The sequence below is a fragment of the Procambarus clarkii genome, chromosome 15 (assembly GCF_040958095.1).
Source record: "Procambarus clarkii isolate CNS0578487 chromosome 15, FALCON_Pclarkii_2.0, whole genome shotgun sequence".
Lineage (NCBI taxonomy): Eukaryota > Metazoa > Arthropoda > Malacostraca > Decapoda > Cambaridae > Procambarus > Procambarus clarkii.
Genome location: NC_091164.1, coordinates 6,052,334 through 6,075,210, shown reverse-complemented (window position 1 = coordinate 6,075,210; position 22,877 = coordinate 6,052,334). Strand labels below are relative to the sequence as shown.

Genomic DNA, 22,877 nt, shown 5'->3' with positions numbered 1-22,877 from the left:
CGCCTGCCCCCAGAGACTGGCATCTTCACGGCAGAACTTTATGCAATTTTGCATGCTCTTCGTCAACTGCTTTCTCGCTGTCAATCTTCCTTTATTGTTGTAGTTGACTCTTGCAGTGCCATCATGGCTCTGGAGTCCTTTAATCCTGTCCATTCTCTGGTAGTTGAAATTCAACATTGGCTGTTTCTTATCTCCAGCAGGCTGTTTCTTAACCCAGCAAAAGAATCAAGTTTTGCTGGGTTCCCCAGGCTTATTGGTGTGTCTTTAAATGAGCATGCGGATGCTGCCGCTAAGGAGGCTATTCGCACTTGTCCCATTTCCCACAAAGGTGTTCCTTATTTTGACTTCTACCCAGTTATTCATTCCTCAATCCGTGCTTGTTAGCAGGATCGCTGGTCTTCTGTTACTGGTAACAAGCTGCATGCTCTTAAGGGTAGCGTGTCTCCATGGCCCTCCTCCTAACCAGCGATGAGAAACTGCTCTGGTGAAGTTACGTATTGGCCATACCTGTTTAACTCTCTGGCATTGAACTCCGCCCTGCTCCTTATTGTGTCTCTTACGGTCATGCATATCCTTGTTGAATGTCCTGACTTCAAGTATGTGCGTGTGTCTTGCTTCCTGACTGTCCCTCGATAGAATCTTTGGTGAATTGGATACCTTTGATATTGTTCACCTTATGCGCTTTTGTTCTCGTATTGGCATCTTTCATGTCATTTAAGAAATTTAACAAAATAGAAAATTTTGTTATGTAAGATTTTAGTGCCTTTTGAATATCCCACACTTTTTATTTATTTATTTATTTATTTATTTATTTATTTATTTATTTATTTATACAAGAGTTCTTACATTCTTGTAAAGCCACTAGCACACCTAGCATTTTGGGCAGGTCCTTAATCTCTGGGATGCTCTTGTGATTATAGCCTGCAACACACCCAGATGCAAGAAATTAATATAATAAAAAATATGGTGATTCTAGACAATAACAGGTGGCCACACAGAGTCAGTAGACGACACTACCTCCCTCCCTCAGCATTACTCCTCCCAAAATATTACGCACGTGCTAGTTATCACAATAATCCTGCCATAATAATCAGAATCCTGGTCATTTTTTTCACAATCAGGGGTCTACTATAATACAATCATCACTAAATAATACCAGTTACATATATATTGTGACATTTTTAGGCGATGCTGTGGTTACAAGCTGATCAGAAGTGATGTTAGCTCATGCTGTGTGCACCAGTCTTGGTTGCTCACTCAGTACTGAGGTTCTCACACCCGAGAATGTTGCCCATGATTTTTTTAATGCCGTCTATTGACAAGAGCCGTGAGGAAGCTGATGTGAACCCCGTGTAGCTGCGAGACTTTTAAATCTCGTGTGGCACTCCAACACATAAATAGTTGTGGTGCACAATTCCACAACAGTTACTCACACTAGCTATTGATGTGTTGCACATTTTAAGGGCTAATCCTAATTTTCCCTGGAATACGCCCTGCCAAATTGTTTAAATGATAAATTTTACACGTTTAGGCACAAATTGCCCAATGCAGTGTAATTTATTGTACCATTGGCATAATTTGTATATACAGTATGTTTTAGCTTACTTTACAAAATTCAAACAAATAGAGTATTGCTCATGCATTTTATGTGGGTATGATGTGCTGTATTTACTTTCCTTTTTTATATATGTTATAGCTTAAACAATTTCTTTCAGACAATTGATCTAACAGGATACTCAGCAAGACCAGCAACTGGTGAAGACATTCGAGACCAGCGAAAAAGAGATGCAGCATTTGAAATCGTTGGCCCAGGAAAGAAGACACATACGGTTAGTATTTTTCTTTTAAGATTTATGATAACAGTGTTCCAGAGACTGATAATCAGTTTCCTGTGTAGAGTAGAATTTCAATGTAAAATATTTAGACATAGATAACTGTGTTTTGTTATCACATTAACCCTTCCAGTGTGTAAGTCATACAGGGATGATTTAAAGTACTGCGTAAGATTTAAGCCCCACACACTAAAGGGGCACCCGGATGCTCACCAAGGGCAATAGAAAACAGCTGGCATCTTGAAGAAAGTCCAGCATTGACCACATAGGTGGGAAGGCCAAAGTTCTTAACCAGCTTCCATGGCTTATGCATGCCACTCTGCCTCACAACACTACAATGTGCATCACTCCAACCAATCACTGACTGATGAAGGAAATCAGGATAAACTGTTTATAACAAGGGAGGAAAGTGACACTGATGACTCTGACTGGGTCTGAGTGATTATGCTTAGGGCTCAAGTGAAAGTGATAGTGACAGTGATGCACATGTGTTTGTGCCCAGGCCTACATCACCACCTCTCCTGCTACGGCCTCACATCACCACCTGTGGCAGGGAAGACCCCCCAATTATAGACCTGTATCGTTGACAAGTGTAATAGTCAAAATATTGGAAATAATAATTATAACTAAATGGGTAGAATACCTGGAGAAAAGATATACTGTAATATCAGACCGTCAGTATGGTTTTTGATCTGGAAGATCCTGTGTAACGAATTTACTCAGTTTCTATGATCGAGCCACAGAGATTTTACAGGATAGAGATGGTTGGGTTGACTGCATCTATCTGGACCTAAAAAAGACTTTTGACACAGTTCCACATAAGAGTTTTTTCTGGAGACTGGAACATATTGGAGGGGTGACAGGTAAGCTTCTAAAATGGATGAAAAATTTTCTGATAGAAAAATGGGGGCAGTAAGCAGAGGAAATGTATTGGACTGTCAAAATGTCACAAGTGGAGTACCACAGGGTTCAGTTGTTGTACCAGTAATGTTCATTGTCTACATAAACGATCTACCAGATGAAATATAGAATTATATGACCATGTTTGCTGATGATGACAAGATAAAGGGAAGATAAGTAACTTAGATGATTGTAATGCCCTTCAAGAAGACCTGGACAAAATAAGTAGATGGAGCACCACTTGGCATATGGAATTTAATGTAAATATGTGCCATATTATGGAATGTGGAATAGGAGAACATAGACCCCACACAATCTATAAATTATGTGAGAAATCTTTAAAGAAGTCTGATAAAGAAAGAGATCTAGGGGTTATCCTGAAGTTATGATTTTGGGGCGTAGCGTCCACAAGGCCTGGTCCTCGACCAGGCCTCCTTTTTGTTACACACCCCCAGGAAGCAGCCCGTAGCAGCTGTCTAACTCCCAGGTACCTATTTACTGCTAGATGAACAGGGGCATCAGGGTGAATAAAACTCTGCCCATTTGTTTCTGCCTCCACCGGGGATCAAACCCGGAACCTCAGGTCTACGAATCCAAAGCGCTGTTCACTCAGCTGTCAGCCCTCTATGGGGCCTGACTCGATGGGTGGTTCTTGATAGAAAACTATCATCTAATGATCACATAAAGAACATTGTGCGAGGGGCCTATGATACAGTTTCTAACTTCAGAATTGCTTTTGAAAGAAATGAAAGAAATTGTTCATGACTTTTGTTAGATCAAAGCTGGAATATGCAGCAGTTGTATGGTGCCCATATCTTAAGAAGCACATCAACAAACTGGAAAAGGTGCAAAGACATGCCATTAAGTGGCTCCCAGAAATGAAGGACAAGAGCTATGAGGAGAGGTGAAAGGCATTAAATATGCCAAAACTAGTAGATAGAAGAAAAAGAGGCAATATGATCGTTACATTCAAAATAATAACAGGAATAAAAAAAGTTGAAAGGGAAGATTTCCTGAGACCTGGAACTTCAAGAACAAGTGGTCATAGATTTAAACTAAGTAAACAAAGATGCCAAAGAAATATAAGAAAATTCACTTTCACAAACACAGTTGGAACAAGTTAGGTGAGAAGGTGGTGGAGGCCAAAACCATCAGCAAATTCAAAGCTTTATATGACAAAGAGTGCTATCAAGACGGGGCACCACGAGCGTAGCTCTCATCCTGTAAGTGCACAGGTAATTACGAGACAGGCCATGTGTGTCTGTGCAACATGCTGTTCCTTTGGTCCAGGAACATGTGGAAGAGGATTTAGTGAGACGGAATGTGATAATAGTTTTAAGAATACTGTACCGTGGTTAACTGTAGTGGGTGTACATAGTGTTATTAGGCATAGCCTTGCAGCATTAGCTGCGCACCCAGCCATGAGATATCGCATGGGGAAAATTCAGAGACGAAATGCCGTCATCTTCAACATATATGCTCTCATCTTCAGCTGTTCAAGCTCATAGTGAGCATAGTAGATGTGCTTCTCTCCTAGTTATTGGTATTTTATTGGTACTAGGATTTGTTGCCATAGTGTTGGTGTTACCTCAGCCAGAGAACACCAGTTATGATACAGAAGTTGGAGTTATACACATTTTCCCCATGTAGTGGTGAGTACAAGAACGAAATGGAGTATTTTACTACAGTCGATGAGCCTTTAAAGGAGACGTTGAATGTAACCTTGGATTGTCAATGAGCAATCTCAGAGCAGCAGTACACCAAGAACTTCAACTAAATCTTGTAGATCTGAGGCAAAGTGAAATTATAATAATAATAATAATAATAATAATAATAATTTTTATTTAGGTAAGGTACATACATAAAGAGATTTTACAAAGTTTGTTGGCTTTATAGATAGAGCTAGTACATACAATGCCTAAAGCCACTATTACGCAAAGCGTTTCGGGCAGGAAAAACATTAATGACTAAAGCTTAAAACTAATGGGTAAAAAGAATAAGATGTGTTGAGTACAAATAAAAATAGAGGTAAAAGAGGGGGGAACATTGTTGAAAAAGCAGCACAAATACAATTACAAATTATTACAGAAAATTACATTCAAACAGCGTTGATTTGAAAAAAAAAAAAAAAAAACAAAAACAAAAAAAAAACATACATGGGTTGACAACAGAGGGGTAAGGTAGGTTACAGGGAATTTATTAGGTATTAGGTATATTTATAGTATATATAAATTGACACCAGTAATTCCATCTATCATCATACTATCATGCAAGAGGAGCCACACATCTATGGTTCATCCAATAAAATCAGCAGACTTCTAGATGTTACTAGTGCTCGACTTAGACTCGGTTACAAGTATCTCTGGGAATTCTCATTATCTGCTGATGTAAACCAGACCAAATGTAAACTGTGTCTACAAAATTATTTGCACACCCTCCATCACTATGTGATGGAGTGCGAAAAAGATACGTGACTTCAGGGACAATTCTATAACCAATGTTCCAGCAATGTGTAAGTATTTCATTCAAAATGATCTGCTACCAGAAATTTTAGCCAAATATCCCCAGTTTGCAAACTGAAGGTAGTCACTAAGTGATTGTAACCTATCCACCGCTGCCCACTGGATGGGGGGGGGCAGTGTGCAGGACAAACATATAAATTGTGACACTAACTCTCCACATATGTCAGTTGCTTAATTTAGAAACTGTACTTGTGGTTGATCTCGAACCCATTTATGATGTGACAACTTATTGAATACTGAGTTTTGTAACTTGCTTAGCTAAATGCATTTTGGGGCTCAGTCCCTGAGCCCATTATGTGCCTCTGTAATCCTTTCCACTACTGCCCACAAGGTGTATAATAAAGGAACTAAACTAACTAACTCGATGAGCTGTTCGTAGAATATATTGTTCAGGAAATAGTTATGTGGGCAAACTCACTGAAACTGAGTAATTTTTATTTATTTATTTATGTATACAGTACAGTATATATATGTCCACCACAAAGGGAACTTCAGTTGTGAAGTTCACCTGACAACAGCCAAAAACGCCCAGATGGAGTCACCCTGCAGTCATGGAGGGAAGGTAAACAGGTCGTATGGGATTACACATGTGCTTCCACATTGGCTGATACCTATCTACGTTACAGCTCAGCGGAGGGAGGTGGGGCAGCCACCTTCAGGGAGACCCAGAAAATCAATAAGTACAGAGACCTAGAAAATATAAAAATATATACTGTAATATATATATATATATATATATATATATATATATATATATGTCGTACCTAGTAGCCAGAACGCACTTGTCAGCCTACTATGCAAGGCCAAATTTGCCTAATAAGCCAAGTTTTCATGAATTAATATATTTTCTCAAATTTTTTTCTTATGAAAAGATAAAGCTACCCATTTCATTATATATGTGGTCAATTTTTTTTTATTGTAGTTAAAATTAACGTAGATATATGACCGAACCTAACCAACCCTACCTAACCTAACCTAACCTATCTTTATAGGTTAGGTTAGGTTAGGTAGCCAAAAAAGTTAGGTTAGGTTAGGTTAGGTAGGTTAGGTCGACGAAAAACAATTAATTCATGAAAACTTGGCTTATTAGGCAAATCGGGCCTTGCATAGTAGGCTGAGAAGTGCGTTCTGGCTACTAGGTACGACATATATATATATATATATATATATATATATATATATATATATATATATATGTCGTACCTAGTAGCCAGAACGCACTTCTCAGCCTACTATGCAAGGCCCGATTTGCCTAATAAGCCAAGTTTTCCTGAATTAATATATTTTCTCTAATTTTTTTCGTATGAAATGATAAAGCTACCCATTTCATTATGTATGAGGTCAATGTTTTTTAATTGGAGTTAAAATTAACATAGATATATGACCGAACCTAACCAACCCTACCTAACCTAACTTAACCTATCTTTATAGGTTAGGTTAGGTTAGGTAGCCAAAAAAGTAAGGTTAGGTTAGGTTAGGTAGTCGAAAAACAATTAATTCATGAAAACTTGGCTTATTAGGCAAATCGGGCCTTGCATAGTAGGCAGAGAAGTGCGTTCTGGCTACTAGGTACGACATATATTTATATATATATATATATATATATATATATATATATATATATATATATATATATATATATATATATATATATATATATATATAAAAGAGTTTTTACATTCTTGTATGTTACCATATTCAAGATTACAGTATTGGAAATATACCACTGTAGCTGAACTGTGTGTGTCTTGCACTTAGTATAATGAACATTCTGTTCACTATACTTGAAACAAATCATTCAGGACTTGTCACATAGAAACCACAATACTGTAATATGATATACAGTATATCAAATGAACGCATATACTGTACCATGTCATGATACAGTTGACTAAAGCACATCTGGAAACATCCAGCACATTATGTGTCTCTGTAACCCTTTCTACTACTGCCTACAGGATGGGTATGGGGTGCATAATAAATGAACTAAACTAACTAAACGCATAGGTTTGAACCCTCATCATGGTCTTTGTTGATTTGTTCAAGACTTTTGTGAGGGCCACTAACCCTTGTGGCCTCAACAAGGACAGGAAGCCGGCAGCTTGTCGAAGGTCCCCCCATTCACTTTGATTATTTTTGTTACTTCTCGGGTGCCTTCAATTTGCAAATACAGTAATACAAACCAGAGAAAAGATGATAAACTTTGGAAGGTCAGGCGCACCCCTCAATTAACTGATTGGGATGTTCCGAGATTTTTATGTACTAGCTTAGAAGCTGGTGATTGATGAATCATTTGTTCTTTTCAAAGGACAGTTTGCCTTCAAACAGTATATTCCCTCCAAATGGTACAGATTTGGATTGAAATTCTTTGTATTCTATGATTATGAAACAGGAATGTTCACACATTCCATGTGTGACCATTCCACACATGACCTGTCGCAGTTGCTGGACCACTATGATATGGCATTAGATGCTATGGAAGACAAACAAAACGCTGATGTAATTTACACAGATTTCGCAAAAGCTTTTGATAAATGTGACCATGGCGTTATTGCACATAAAATGCGTTCAAAAGGAATTACCGGAAAAATAGGCAGATGGATCTACAATTTCCTGACCAACAGAACCCAATGTGTAATAGTCAACAAAATAAAATCCAGCCCATCAACCATGAAGAGCTTAGTCCCCCAGGGTACTGTGCTTGCTCCAGTACTTTTTCTCATCCTCATATCGGACATAGACAAGAACACAACCTATAGCACTGTATCATCCTTTGCAGATGACACTAGGATCTTCATGAGAGTAGGCAACATAGAGGACACGGCAAACCTCCAGTCAGATGTAGATCAGGTCTTTCTATGGGCTACAGAAATTAATATGGTGTTTAATGAAGATAAGTTCTAGCTCATGCGCTATGGAAAAAATGAAAATATAAAAACGGAAACCACGTACAAAACTTAGGCAAATCATAACATAGAACGTAAAGGCAATGTAAAGGATCTGGGTGTACTCATGTCGGAAGACCTTACCTTTAAAGAACACAATAAAGTATCCGTCACAACTGCAAGAAAAATGACAGGTTGGATAACAAGAACTTTTCACACTAGAGATGCTATACCGGTGATGACACTTTTCAAAACGCTTGTGCTCTCTAGAGTGGAGTACTGCTGCACAATGACAGCCCCTTTCAAAGCTGGAGAAATTGCTGACCTGGAGAGCGTACAGAGATCCTTTACTGCTAGAATCCACTCAGTAAAACACCTAAACTATTGGGACCGACTAAAGAGCCTAAATCTGTACTCCCTTGAGCGCAGGTGGGAGAGATACATAATAATTTACACGTGGAAAATATTAGAGGGGCTGGTCCCAAACCTGCACACAGAAATAACATCACATGAGACCAGAAGACATGGCAGGATGTGCAGAATACCCCCGTTGAAAAGCGGAGGTGCAACAGGTACTCTGAGAGAGAACTCTATCAACATCAGAGGCCCGAGACTGTTCAACACGCTTCCGCTACACGTAAGGGGCATAACTGGCAATCCCCTCACAGTGTTCAAGAGAGAACTGGATAAGCACCTCCAAAGAATACCTGATCAACCAGGCTGTGACTCATACGTCAGGCTGCGAGCAGCCGCGTCCAACAGCCTGGTTGATCAGTCCAGCAACCAGGAGGCCTGGTCGACGACTGGGCTGCGGGGACGCTAAGCCCCGGAAGCACCTCAAGGTAACCTCAAGGTAAGGTACATATGATATTATATTCTGGTATGTACCAATGTAGACATTCGCAGTAATGATCCACATGGTTTCTCATGTAGTGTAGTAAAGACAGTGATGGCACCATGGCCAAACAAGGTCTACATTTTATACACAGACAACTATTATACCAGTCCCTTGCTAACTATGTTCTTGCTTGAAAATGGAACTGGAGTGTGTGGCACAGTAAAGTCATGAAGGAGGGAAATGCCAGTGGTTATAATGCAGTAGGTGAATGCCAGGTATGAAAAAGTGATCAAATACTTGCAGTGTGTTGGAAAAAAACAGACTGGAAGTGAATACAGTATGTTGACAATCATCTACGCTGGTAGGATGATGAACAGTGGTAAGGTGAACAAAGCAACTAAAGAATATGTAAACCAAATATATAAACTAGATTGTGTCATGGACTATAACATAAACTTGCATTTGGTTAAATAATGTGATATGATGGTTGGTGCTGTAGTGTATGTAAAATAGTGTGGTGGGCTAAGAAGATGTTTTTCCACCTTGTTGACATAACCATGCTAAACAGTTACAGTATGTATGTGGTGAAATCTAGTCATAGACCAACTATGCATGTGTTTAGTCTTGCCATTTTGACACAATTACTAACAAAGTTCAGTAAAGACATTTATGTCATAAACAGAGGCATTCAGAACTCATCATTGTCTCTTGCTGCTATAGATAAACTGGCTTTCAAGGCCTAACGGCTGCACAAAATGGTGAGAAGATGGTGCAAAGAGTGCAGAGTGCCCCTTTGCTGTGTGAATCGCTTCACGGTGTATCACACTCTACAGACCTTCTGAGTATTCAATAATAGTGCATAAACATATTGAGTGCATGATATGTATATGTTAATGAAAACTCTGGAATACTGTACATATGATATTTACTGTGAAAAAACATTTTGGCATGCACATTTGTGACACGAATATATTTGTATATATCGATGTTATGCAAGTTTATTATAATACATTATCAGTGAAATCATATTGAACATATTGAACAAATCACTGAAAAAATGCTGATAAAATGCATCGTATTTAAATACAGTAATGCGAAAAAAATAAATTTGTGGCACGTCCCGCTGATTGAATGGCCACACAACGCCACAGGTACGCTCACGTCTGGAGTAAGCACAAATTGTGACGTCTCTGCTCATTCACAGCAATGATAAGCAATATTAATTTTTTTTTTCCCCATGATTTGGGAACACATTTTAACAATATTAGAAGATTTTTTTTTTACTTGTGCACTGAGAGATTGTCAGCTATTAACAGGAACACAGCCCAAAGGTCAATAAAGGATTTGGTAATTGCTCGATTAAATATTTTTTAATTTTTTAATGAATGTGTCCTTCTAAGAATAGAAGTATAATGTAGAAATGTGAAAGTACAAAATGCAAAATGACAAAGAAAAGGAAAGTAATAAAGGCATTACAAATGTTTTGTCAACAAATTTTAAAATAGTACAGTATAGGTTATCGTCTTAGCACATGCCGAGTCATTTTCAACAAAGTTTTATTTTTTCACATATTTTTCTTTCAGTTTATTGCACGGACAGCTCGTGATAAAATGGATTGGTTGGCTGCCATAGATCACTCCATTAAGTATGGCAGAATCCGCATACAATCTTCCAGTAGTTCTGTAGCAGAAGCAGTCGCATATAATAATACAAGTGGAGACACGTTTAAAGGAGGTACTGAATTAATCCTGCCACCGAAAGCTCCTCTACCTCTACAGATAATACATAGAAAGGATGACAAGCCTGCAGATGAATATTTTTATTATCATGATGTTGCTAGTGATGTCAGAGATGAAGTGAGTGTTGACAGAATATTGTGTGTCTATTATTAGAATTATCAGTATATAATATATATTATATTTACTGTATATATATTTATAATATCATGAATTTGTGTTATTTATACTGTAGTGAATATTTAACTAGTTATAGTTATTAGTTAGTGTTGCTTGCTATACAGTGCTTTTGTGCTATTTCTAACAAAATAAAAATGGCTCTTTTTCATGGTGCCAAGGTGTATGAGGAAGTAGATCCTGAAGGCATGGTGGTGGGGAACATTGAGACACTACCACCACCGCCACCGCCACTATCTCAACCCCCGGATTATGACCCGGTAACTTCTTTTATCTCTATCTTATTAAGATACTAGGCCTTCGTGAGAAAGTTAAATAGATCTAATATGTTTAAAAGAATTTAGCTTTGACACTTCTTCCAAGGATATTGCTAATAACTGGACTGACACAGTGATACACATTGTTTGTGTAGCCATCCATCTGTTTGACCATTTTCTCTCTCAATGGATTTGTTAAAGTCCTTTTAGAATAATCATCTAAGAAATACTTTGTTGACTTGTGTTTCGTATTTTCCTCACAATACCTCAGGATTATCAGTAAAATTTATCATAATACTGTAACTTGTTGTAAGAATATTATGCCTCAACCTCTGCACTGTGCACTTGTTAAATTTGACAGTCCTGTGGGTGCAGAAAAAAATTGTTCTGAAAAAAATATTTTTTCCTTTGACACTGTTGTAGATTAATAGTCCCGGTAACATATAAATTACCATTAATAATGTAATTAACCCTTAAGCTGCTAAGGGGTCCTGAGGAAATTTACACCCCTGTGCTCAAGAAAAAAAAATTCTAATTTTTTTTTTTCATCTATAAATGTTAATTTGTGTTCCCTGAGCATGGGAAAAATAAAAAAAATCTTAGGTGACATATTTTGGGTGCAATAGACCGAGGAAGTGTGGCAAAATGTGGGCGTTGACAGAGCAGTCATCAGAGGTGGTCAGCGTCACCCAAGCTGTCAGGTGGGAGTTGCCACAAAGATATTATTACCTAATTATTTCAATGTTTCTGATTTATTTTTTCTTAATTTTTTGCAGTAATATTATTCAGTAGTGTTCATATTAGTGGTTCAATTATTATGTTTATAAAACAATAAACAAATAGTTTTGCAGTTATTGCACTATATACACACATTATATATAAGTATCTACATGTTTTGTTCGCCACAACTGTACAACTAAGCTGATATAGTTAGTTCAGGAACTAAGAGACATCACTACACTCAGCTGTCGGCTGCCTCCCTCACTCATTCAAGGTCAGGCGCACTAAATTTCTCCTCCAACAATACTGTTTGGGGTGTTATTACACTATATACACACATTATATAAAAGTATCTATATGTTTTGTTCACCACAACTGTACAACTAAGCTGATATAGTTAGTTCAGGCACTAAGAGACATCGTTACACTCACAGTCAGCTGGTGGCTGCTTCCCTCACTCATTCAAGGTCAGACACACTAAATTTCTTCCCCAACAATACTGTTTGGGGTGTTATTACACTATATATACACACATTATATATAAGTATTTACATGCTATATGCACTGTAACTGTACACCTAAGCTTGTAGGATGCATAGTGGCCACCCTCTACACAGCTAGACAAGTCATGCAGATGATGCCACCTCCATCACCCAAATGGCTCCTCCCAACATAATCCTTTTGCTGTTATTACACTTATACACACAATATATATAAGTATCTACATTTGTGTTCACCATAGAGAACCACTAAGCTGGTATGGTGAATGCAGACAATAACAGGTGGCCACACAGTCAGTAAACGATGCTATCTCCCTCCCTCCCACAGCATTACTACTCCCACACAGCGCTAATTATCACAACAATCCTGCTATTATCACAATCCTGGTCATTTTTATCACAGTCAGGAGTCATTTGTAATATTGTCATTGCTAAATAATAGCAGTTACATATTTATTTTGACATTTTTAGGCGATGCTGTGGTCACAAGCTGAACAGCAATGCTGTTAGCTCATGCTGCATGCGCCAGCCTTGGTTGCTCCAACAGTACTGTGGCTCTCACACCGTAGAATATTGCCCACGATTTTTTTTAAACATGGCGTCTGTTTACAAGAGCCCTGAGGATGCTGATGTGAACCCTGTGTAGCCGTGGGCCATTTGAATCGTGCCTGGCACCCTATGGCGTATATGTACGCCATGCGCACAGTGGAACATGTTACTCATGGCGTATATATACGCCATGCGCACCATGGGACATGTTACTCATGGCGTATATATACGCCATGCGCAGTTTAAGGGTTAAATAGTTCTGAAGTATAGGAAAGTATATACAGAAAGTATAGGAAGTATATACAGCATGGAAAAATTTGTGTACTGCGGTTTGTTAATCATAAATTGAGGATAAGTAAATTTATTGTAGTTTTCTGTGAAGCATGGTATACTTCATAATTCTTCACTTATAAATGAAATTTAGAGATATTTGGCTAATACAATATTTGAGACAATTTTGTGAATGCCTTTAGGAGTAATACAAATTATGTATGTTTTAGATATATCCTGATGACTTCCCACAACCTCCCTCTTTGACTCCATTACCATCAACGCCCAGTTTAAGAAGACCCCCTCCGGGACGACCACCACTTCCAGATGTTCTCCAAGATCGATTAAACAAACAAGCAGTAAGACCACTTCCTGATGCTCCACCAGAACCCAATGAGGGTGATGATCCTATTGGCATTTATTGTGAAATTGAAGAAGACATAGTTGAAATTGGCCGTGAAAATCTGATGAAGACTCTTGAAGCACAGAAAGACAGTAGCAAAATGGAAGGTGTAAACTCTAATTCAGATACAGAAATTTCAGTTTTCTCTGATGGTTTACATCACCAGAAGACTACTGAAATGCCATCTATCAATTCAAGATCATCATCAAACTCCTTAGTTGGATTTCTCAGTGATGAAATATTTATGAATATATCAGAATTTAGTCCTTCACATCACTTACAAAAATATCCTTTAAGGTCATCTAACCCGATAACACCACCCAAATTACCTCCTAAAGGGATTCCAATTCCTTCAGTAGTGGATGATGATTCTGAATATAAGGTGCCCTGCATAGTTCCAAACATAGATGCTGAATATCAAATTCCACCCTCAAATCCCATTCCTACTGATGCTGAAGAAATAGCTGAACCTGAAACAGTGCACGAAATTTCAGGACCCATACCTACAGCTTCTCAGATGTACCAAGTTCCTCCTTCTCAGACCATTGTCTCCATCAAGCCAAATGTAAATGAAAGAAAAAACTCAATTATTGAAGAATGCTCCAGACCAATGAGTTCATTTTTAAGTGGGCAAGAAGATCCCTACCCAAAAAGCACCTTAAAAGCTTTAACAAAACGATTTGAAAAGATAGAAGACATTCAGGCCAGAGACGGAACAAGAGAGATTCAACAGTCATGTCAGGGAACATCAGTTAAGGATATAATTGCACGAATAAATAAAAATAAAACCATAGCTGAAAAGGATGATCACCTTAAAAGTAGAGAGGAACCAGTTTGCTCTGCTGTTACTGCAAATGATAAAGAGGATGATATGCCTCCTAAATCTAATCTCCCTATTGAAAATACAATACCAGCAACAGTTTCTGAGCAGAAATTGATTAAACCAGTGTTACCGCCTAGGCCACATAACCTCATAAATGGAACTACAATAACACAGAAAAGCATGCCACCAATTGAGGAAATCAAGAGCTCTAATTCAACATTAGAAAATGGGGATGCATCTGATGATGACCATTATGAAACACCAGATGACAACAGCTTTGAAGGCAATCATCAGCAAGACTCTCAAGGTGAAGATGCAATTGCTCCATGGAGAACTGTGCCAGAGACAACAGGAGGTAAAGATAAATAATTATTTATTTGTATTCACTGCTTGTATACAGTATCTGTATCTCAATTTTCCTTTCATATGATGCAATACTGTGCTGTTCTTTTTTCGTGGCCTCCCTACTAAGCATTACTGCATATTACACATGCATGAAATATACTTAAGTACTTTATGGTATTTTAAGTAAACCATCTCAGTCATAAAGCTCTCTCTCATTTCTTGCCTACATGCTTAACATATATATTTTGGTTTGATTTAAGCAATATCAGAGTCATAAAGCCACCTCCATTTTTTGCTAGCATTCTTTTCATCATCTGCTGTTTATTTATCCATTAATCCATTAAAAACCAGCGTTGAATGTAATGAATCTCCATTTTCTGGGTGAGACCCGGAGGCTCCTGGAGCTATACCGGGCTGATGTATATATATTAGATCGTGGCAACAGTCAATTGAAGGAGTTCTAAGCCTACCGGGGACCAGAGCCAGAACCTGGCCCCCTCAAGAGAGGCATGAGGAGCAATGGCCTAAAGACACCCCCGTGTAATTGGAAGCAGTCTTTGTCTGCCATCTACTAGGTCAGGCACCCAGAAAGGTAGGAATTCCAAAACAAACTACTGTACTGCTGATTAATTAATTGCAAACCGAAAGCCGAACTAGCAACATAACTCTCCAATCAAAATCAAGGAAAATCAGCATGACGTCACCACAAACGCCATGCATCCGTCTGCACAACTCCCCCCCCCCCCTCCCCAGGAGAGGGACGGAGGGGTCCCAGACCTCCGCGCTGGCAACTCTCCCCAGTTCAGAGGTTGAGTATCAAAAATGCGAAAAAATTGCAGACCGGAGGGAGGGAGGGATGCCGGGGAGCCTCCGGGTCTCACCCAGAAAATGGCGTTTCATTACATTCAACACTGGTTTTCTGTGGAGAACCCCTTCAGCCCCCTGGAGCTACCTAACCAAAGAAAAAGAAAAGAGGGACTTACCTGGGAGGAGGTCATCACTCGCTCCTCAACTCGAAGTCGAGACAACTGGCTGCAACCTACGACCCAAGGCTACACACGCCCGAGAAGGGCCAGGAACATTAACAAGATACCATGAAGCCAGGACCCTGTTCGACCTCCAAAAGCCCTGTGCCCGGAGGTCAGCCCAGGACATATTCCCCAAAACAGCAGTCAAAGCTGCGAACTTACGAACGTCATGGGCACGGGGATAGACTGCAGGCTGGCTGGACCAAATAATCCTGTGGACGACCTGGGAGACCCGCACCCTAGAACAGGGAAGAAGGGAAACCAGGTCCACCCTAAGCTCATCCCCTGCCACGGAGGCCGTGGCACGCAGATAACGGCGAAGAGTCGCAGCCGGACACAAAGTATGATGCACCCCCGGCCGAACCAACCAAGCATCAACAACCCAAGGACCCCTTCGGAAAGCAGCAGACTCATTCTTCACCAGAAAAGAAGGAGAAGACTGCAAATGAACGAAACGACCACCAGGACCGAAAGAGCAGAAACCCCCCTTCGCCGGAGGAGAGCATGAAGCTCCCCGACCCAACCTCCAGAGACCAATGCCAACAAGAAAAGAGCCTTAGAAAAACAGTCCTGAATCGAGGGGGCCACCACAAACCGAGAAGAAGAGAGAAAAGAGAGCACCCAGCCCAACGACCAGGACGGCTCAGGCGGCGCCTGAACAGGCCGGAGGTGAAAAAACACTTGAGAAAGCTTGCGGAATGGAGCAGAAGTAGCATCCATCCCCGAAAGCAAGCTGCAGCGGCTCTGCCAGCACCGCACGATACGAGGCGACAGTATTTGGCATAAGATGATGGTCCTGAAACAACCAAGATAGAAAGGACAAAACAACCCGATCAGAAATCGAAGACAACCTACGTAGAGACAAAAAAATGCTAAAAGGACCGCCAGGAAATTTCATACTGCCGTCTAGACGAAACTCGCAGGTGGGACACCATCAAAGAAGCCACCTGATCACTATACAAGTGGTGATACACCCGCGTCAAAAAGACCAGACGCAAAGAGTGGAGGAGAAGATCAAACCAGCCACATACCGGACTGGACTGATCTGCTGAAAGAGGCGGAGCCGCAGGAAGACCCTCGGGTTTGGACATCGAGCAAGAAGCTCTTGAAACCAGGGCTGGGCCGGCCACCAAGGAGCCAACAGGACTACTCTTCCCTGGTAAGTCTCCAACCGAGCCAGGATTCGGAGCAACAACTGGACCGGTGGGAAGAGGTACAGGTAACTCCACCTCGACCAGTCCAGCCGAAAGGCATCGACCCCGACGGCTTCGCAGTCTGGGAATGGCACCACATAAACTGGAAGACGCCTCGACCACACCGATGCGAAGAGGTCCACCTCTGGGCGCCCGTACGTCTGGCAGAGCCAACTGAACGAGTCGGCGTCGACTGTCCATTCCGTGGAGAGGGGAATGAACCGAGACAGGCCAGGCCAGGACGTTTGACACACGTTGAACATGAACTGCCAGGAGAGCCAAACCCCGAGAACTCAGCAGACGAGTCAGCCCCAGCCCCAAAGAACCAAGGACCGCATCAAACCCCCGCGGTTCAAGCAATGAACCACCAGGGAGCAGTCCGAATGGAACCAGATCGTTGCTCCTCGAGCGACTCGAATCCTCTGAAGCGAACGTCGCACTGCCGCAAACTCCCACGCCGTGCTGTGAGCACGACGGAAGGACGTATCCCACCGACCCTGGCCGGCCTAGTGAGCACTTGTCACAAAACCCCAGCCGAGAGACGAGGCATCCGTGAACACATCCAGCTAGGGCTCGGGGAGGCACCATGGCACAGAACCCCAAAAAACCCGCAGAGGAAGCCAGTGAAGCAGCAGCCGATGCAAGGCTCCCGGGATTTGAACCCATCGATCGCGAGCGCAGCAGAAGGGACGACCCCGCAGAAACCAGAACATCCACCGAAGCCAGATCTGACCTGATGGGTAGACCATCATGGCGAAGTTCAGGATCCCGCACAGCTGCTCGAACAACCGACGTGTAACCTGGGTGCCCTCCAAAAACAGCCGGAGGCGGGACCGCAGCCGTAACAGCGTTGCAAGAGGGAGAGACAAGGAAGTGGTCTGAGAATCCCACGCAAGACCCAGCCAAGTTCAAACCTGAGAGGGAACCAAATGGGACTTCCTCCAGTTCACCAAGAACCCAAACCCGGCGAGCTGGGAAAGAACCAAATCCCTGGCGAGCAGACACGTCGACTGGCTGGGAGCCCTCACCAGCCAGTCGTCGAGATAAGCCAGAACCCGAACCCCTAACAGATGCAACCGGGCCACCATGACCCGGGTAAGGCGTGTGAACACTCGAGGTGTCAGATTCAAGCCAAATGGAAGGCAACGAAAGTGGTAAGCTTGTCACCCCATAACAAAACCGAGCCAGTCCTTGAACCCCGGATGAATTGGGACGTGCCAATAGACGTCCCGGAGGTCCAGAGACACCATTCAGGCACCCGGTGCCAAAAGCAACCGAACCTGAGACAGAGTGGTCATTCGAAAAGAGGGGGAAAAAGACCCAGGGATTCAGATGAGACAAGTCCAGTATGAATTGCAGATCCGCACAGTCCCGTTTCGAAACTGAAAACAGGTGGGAAACTCACCTGAGGGATGTTGTCGTTTTGACCACACCCAAGTGAACCCACTCCCAGATGACTTGACAGAGCACAGGAGAAGAGGCCTGACCTACCAGCCCCTCCCCCCCCCAAAGGAGGAGGAGCGACCCAATGCCACTGCAGGCCAGAGGAAACGACTCAAAATCCCCACGAATCGTGGGACCAGGCGAGAGCAAATAGCGCGAGCCTCCCCCTATCGCCCTGTTAACGGGATGATCCACGAAAGGGCAGACGACCCCTACGAGAGCCCGGCCAGCACTCAAAGCGATCACTGTGCAGACCAGATGCCGACGGCTCCAGAGGAGGTGCCAGCCTCGAATCTGGCACTACTGGCTTACGACGACCGAAGGAACCCCAGGACCTGGCACGATCCTTCCGGGCAGGACCATCACAGCCCCCCCCCCCCCTCCCTGGAGAACCAACACGTCCAACATAGGACGGCAACTAGACAAAGCCGCTTGCAGAAAATGCACCACTGCAGACTCTGCAAACAGCAACGGACAAAAAGGGGACGAAAATCTAAGAGCCAGGGTCCAAGCCGATTCCAATGAGTGGATGAGCACCGCCTGACGGCACGCGAGACGAGAAGCAAAGAACAGGGACACCGAATCGGCGATCCCTCAGAATCGGCGCAAACAACTCTAACAAGGCAGCTGATGACCGAGCTGCTGAAGCAAACACACTGGACATAGGCCCAGATCCCAGTTCCTACTCATCCTCACCGAGCCAGTCCAAAGACAGCTCCAGCAGAGAAAAGAAATGCAAAACCGAAGCCAAATGCCCACGGGCGTGCAAATCCTCGGCCACCAGGGATGCCGAAAGGGAGGGAACCTGCGCGTGAAGCTGCATCTGACTGACATGACGAGGAAGTCCGGTGGTGAACAAGCACGCATTGAAGTGCTCAAATTTGCCCCCTTTAGGTAAACCTGAACAACCGTAGTCACTTCCCACCATTCAAGTGCACAGGTCTGACAGAACGAGTGCCGTGCCCCCAATGAAAAGAAAGGGCAGTCCGCCAGCCAGGAAGACTCCGGCACCTCGTAACGTATCCTGAAGGAAAACGAGGAGCCAAACGTGAAAGAAGAAGGATCCATTACCGAAGCGTAATCCGGGTCTCACAAGAGGTAAGCCGCAAGGGCTTCCTGCGCCACCTTTGATGTGATGTGGGAAGCTGAAAACCTCTGGAAGGAGGGAACCGAGGAACCCAAGGGAATCCGGAACTGAACCCAAGGAGGAGTCGCACCCATATCAAACTCGTACAGGGAGGGGGGGATAGGAAAACCCCACCCCCTGTAACAACAAGCCCTGCACCGAGGGTACCAACACCCAAGCGGGGTCAAATGGGGCCCAAGCACCCCAAGTCAACTCCTCTCCAGCCCCGGGAACCTCAACGTCAGGACCCAGGGCCGAGCTGTCCTCCAAATCCTCTGCCTCTGGAGAAAAGGCAGAGTCCGCCGGAAAAGATGGGATGAAGGGGGCCCGCTGGCACGGCCCAAGGACTCAAGGAGGAGGAACAGGCTCGAATGCCTCCGCCACCGATCCGGAAGGGGGCATTCCCCAAAGCTGCCCGAGACTCACCACCAGGCAAACCCTGCCCCGACTCTGAAACCCTCAGAGGTTTGTGAGCCGGAAGCAGGGGGAGGGGGGGGGGCCAATTGAACCACAGCAGGGGAAGGACTAGGGGAGCAGGTGAAACCAAAGTCGAGGAGATTAACACCCCCAAGTTCAGGTCCCTATAATCAAAGTGGGGCAGCTGCCGGGCATCTGGAAATGCAACCAACCTTGCACATTGCAGCAACCTAAACCTTGCATGCAATGCTGAAGCTGCTTGCACCCTAATAACAATCTTAGTGGATTGGGTAAATTGGAGTACAAACAAGGAACACCACTCACAGGACTCCGGGTCAAAGGAGTCACTGACCCAACAAGCAGCATGGCGGAGACAAAGACGGTGAGTGTCACCCTGAGTCAAGGGGACAGAGCAACCTTCAAACTCGCACAAGGCGAGGTGGGACTCTGGGGTCTCTTCCATCAGACTCTGGAAACCCCCAAGGGGGTTTCCAGAGCCCTTAGGCTAACTGCTAAGGGAAGCCAAGGCGAGGTACTGCTAACCGGTTATCCCAGAGCTACCAAGCAAACAAACTAAAAGTTGAACTCCTGCGACATGTACAAGCACAAGCACCTAGTGGAGGGCCACCAAAATCATACAAGTGGTCTTACCGCCACACCTTGCAGACCCCCGCCAGGCAAAACAAAACGAAAATAAAAGAAAAATCCCGCAAAAGCACAACGTCTCCAGGGGAACAAAACTGGTCGTTATTTATATATCAGACAGCTGCACAGTACCTCGCGCCCTTGCCAGCGACGAAACTACCTCCTACCCAAGGAAAAACAGGAGCAAGAACCACCCCAGCAGAACCCCCAAGGGCGGGCAATCACCGAGCAGCAACAGAACCACACGGAGGTAGTTCCCGAACGGCTCAGGGAAGATAACCCTGAAGCTGCAAGGGCAGTACTTACAAGGCACTTTGGGAAGGCGGCCCTAGGTGCATGCAGCCCCAGTACTCTTGTGTTATTCCTGGCTCACACAATACCAAAAATGAACACCACCACCGTACTGCAGTACTGCTCAAAGGATGGAGCCAGAGTTGATCGACTGTTCTCCCTCACAACAGCCTGTGAACTAGGGAGAGTTGCTGGCACGGAGGTCTGGGATCCCTCCGTCCCTCTCCCGGGGAGGGGGGAGGGTTGCGCAGACGGATGCGCAGCGTTCATGGTGACGTCATACTGGTTTCCTTGGTTTTCATTGGAGAGTTCTGTTGCTAGTTCAGCTTTCGGTTTGCAATTAATTAATCAGCAGTACTGTAGTTTGTTTTGGAATTTCTACCTTTCTGGGTGCCTGACCTGGTAGATGGCAGACAAAGACTGCTTCCAATTACACAGGGGTGTCATTAGGCCATTGCTCCTCGTGCCTCTCTTGAGGGGGCCAGGTTCTGGCTCTGGTCCCCAGTAGGCCTAGAACTCCTTCGATTGACTGTTGCCACGGTCTAATATATACACATCAGCCCGGTATACCTCAGGGGAGCCGAAGAGGCTCTCCACAGAAATTCCATTATTATTTGGTAGTTATAAACTTATCCCCAAGTACAGTATACAAATGTTTTAAATTTGCTTAATAGGCTCTGATTTTTTTTATCCTGAAATAAGATATCAATGGAGAATTTTTAAATCTGATTTCCATATCACAAGCAAACACTGTGCTCTGTAAAATGTGAAAGTAAGGGAAACTTTGATAGCAATAATCAACTATTGACTAGTATTATTCATAGAAGCACATTGTTAAACACTTTGTTCAAACACATTCAAATATATATTACATATCCTCTAAATTCTATACTGTAATACCAATCCTGACCTCAAACACATTTTAGATGGTTATAACAAAACTCAAGGATACTACACAAGAAGCACATATCTCTTTGACGCTCCCTGTTGTTTGATTCAATAAATGCCTTACAAATAAAGAATTCTAAATTGTGAAATAGCCTCTCAAACACAATCAAATGTTATGCTACACAATATGTATAATATGTCTATCACCGCATAGTTTTATCTTTCCATAGAACCTATATTCAAAATTACTAAATTATATTTGCCATTATTTTGTCAACCCCCTATAATTCCTATTAACCACTAAACTGCTCTGCCTCCAAATATAGCAACCCCCTAGTGCACAAGAAATAAATTCTTTAAAAAATTATTTTCTCTTATATTGTTAAAATGCAGTCTCTGATCATGGGAAACTAAAAAAAATATTGTGCGACATACTTTAGCCACGATGGAGCTGGGAAGTTGAGCAAATTATGGGCGCTGAGCGATGGAGCGCTGGGGGTCAGTCGGCCCCGCGATCCCGTAGGACGGCAGTTGCCGCGAATATGTTTCACAATTATTTTGATGTTTCTCATTCGTTTCTTCTCTTTTTTTTGCTATAATATTATTCAAAAGTGTGTAATTTGTGGAATTTATATAGATCAAAGTGTGGAACATCGCTATGCTCAAAATTATGGGGCTCATATATGTGACATACAGTATATATTATATTCTATGATCGATCAAACAGTGTTTTTGCTGTTATTACACTATATACACACACACATTGTATATACCCATCTACGTATGTGTTCACCATAACGAACCACTAAGTTGGTATGGGGAGCCCAAGAAAACATGAGTGAGCTGCCACACCCAGCCAGCCCTCCCTCACTCCTCTAACACCTTACTCGCCAACATTCCTCCTCCCACCATACTGTTACTGTTTTTATTACACTATTTACACATGTTATGTATAAGTACTGTATCTACATGTTTTATTCACCATAACTATACAACTAAGCTGGTATTGTGTCCAAACACAATTGGACACAATACATTGGCCACCATACACTGCATGACAAGTCACACAGCAGACGATCCTACGAGTGC

The 22,877-nt window shown here is 42.6% G+C and overlaps 1 protein-coding gene across 3 annotated transcripts in view; it reads left to right on the top strand.

The window, feature by feature from the left end:
- The window catches only part of LOC123759086 (uncharacterized), a 55,033-nt gene that overhangs the window by 27,025 nt on the left and 5,131 nt on the right, over positions 1-22,877 (top strand). For 2 of the 3 annotated variants that reach the window (XM_069324925.1, XM_069324924.1), the window contains exons 5-8: positions 1,716-1,829; positions 10,561-10,833; positions 11,052-11,150; positions 13,417-14,767. In XM_069324925.1, coding sequence (XP_069181026.1) covers positions 1,716-1,829; positions 10,561-10,833; positions 11,052-11,150; positions 13,417-14,767 — 1,837 coding nt within the window. The remainder of the gene's footprint in view (positions 1-1,715; positions 1,830-10,560; positions 10,834-11,051; positions 11,151-13,416; positions 14,768-22,877) is intronic. The other variant, XM_069324926.1, reaches the window with a different exon arrangement.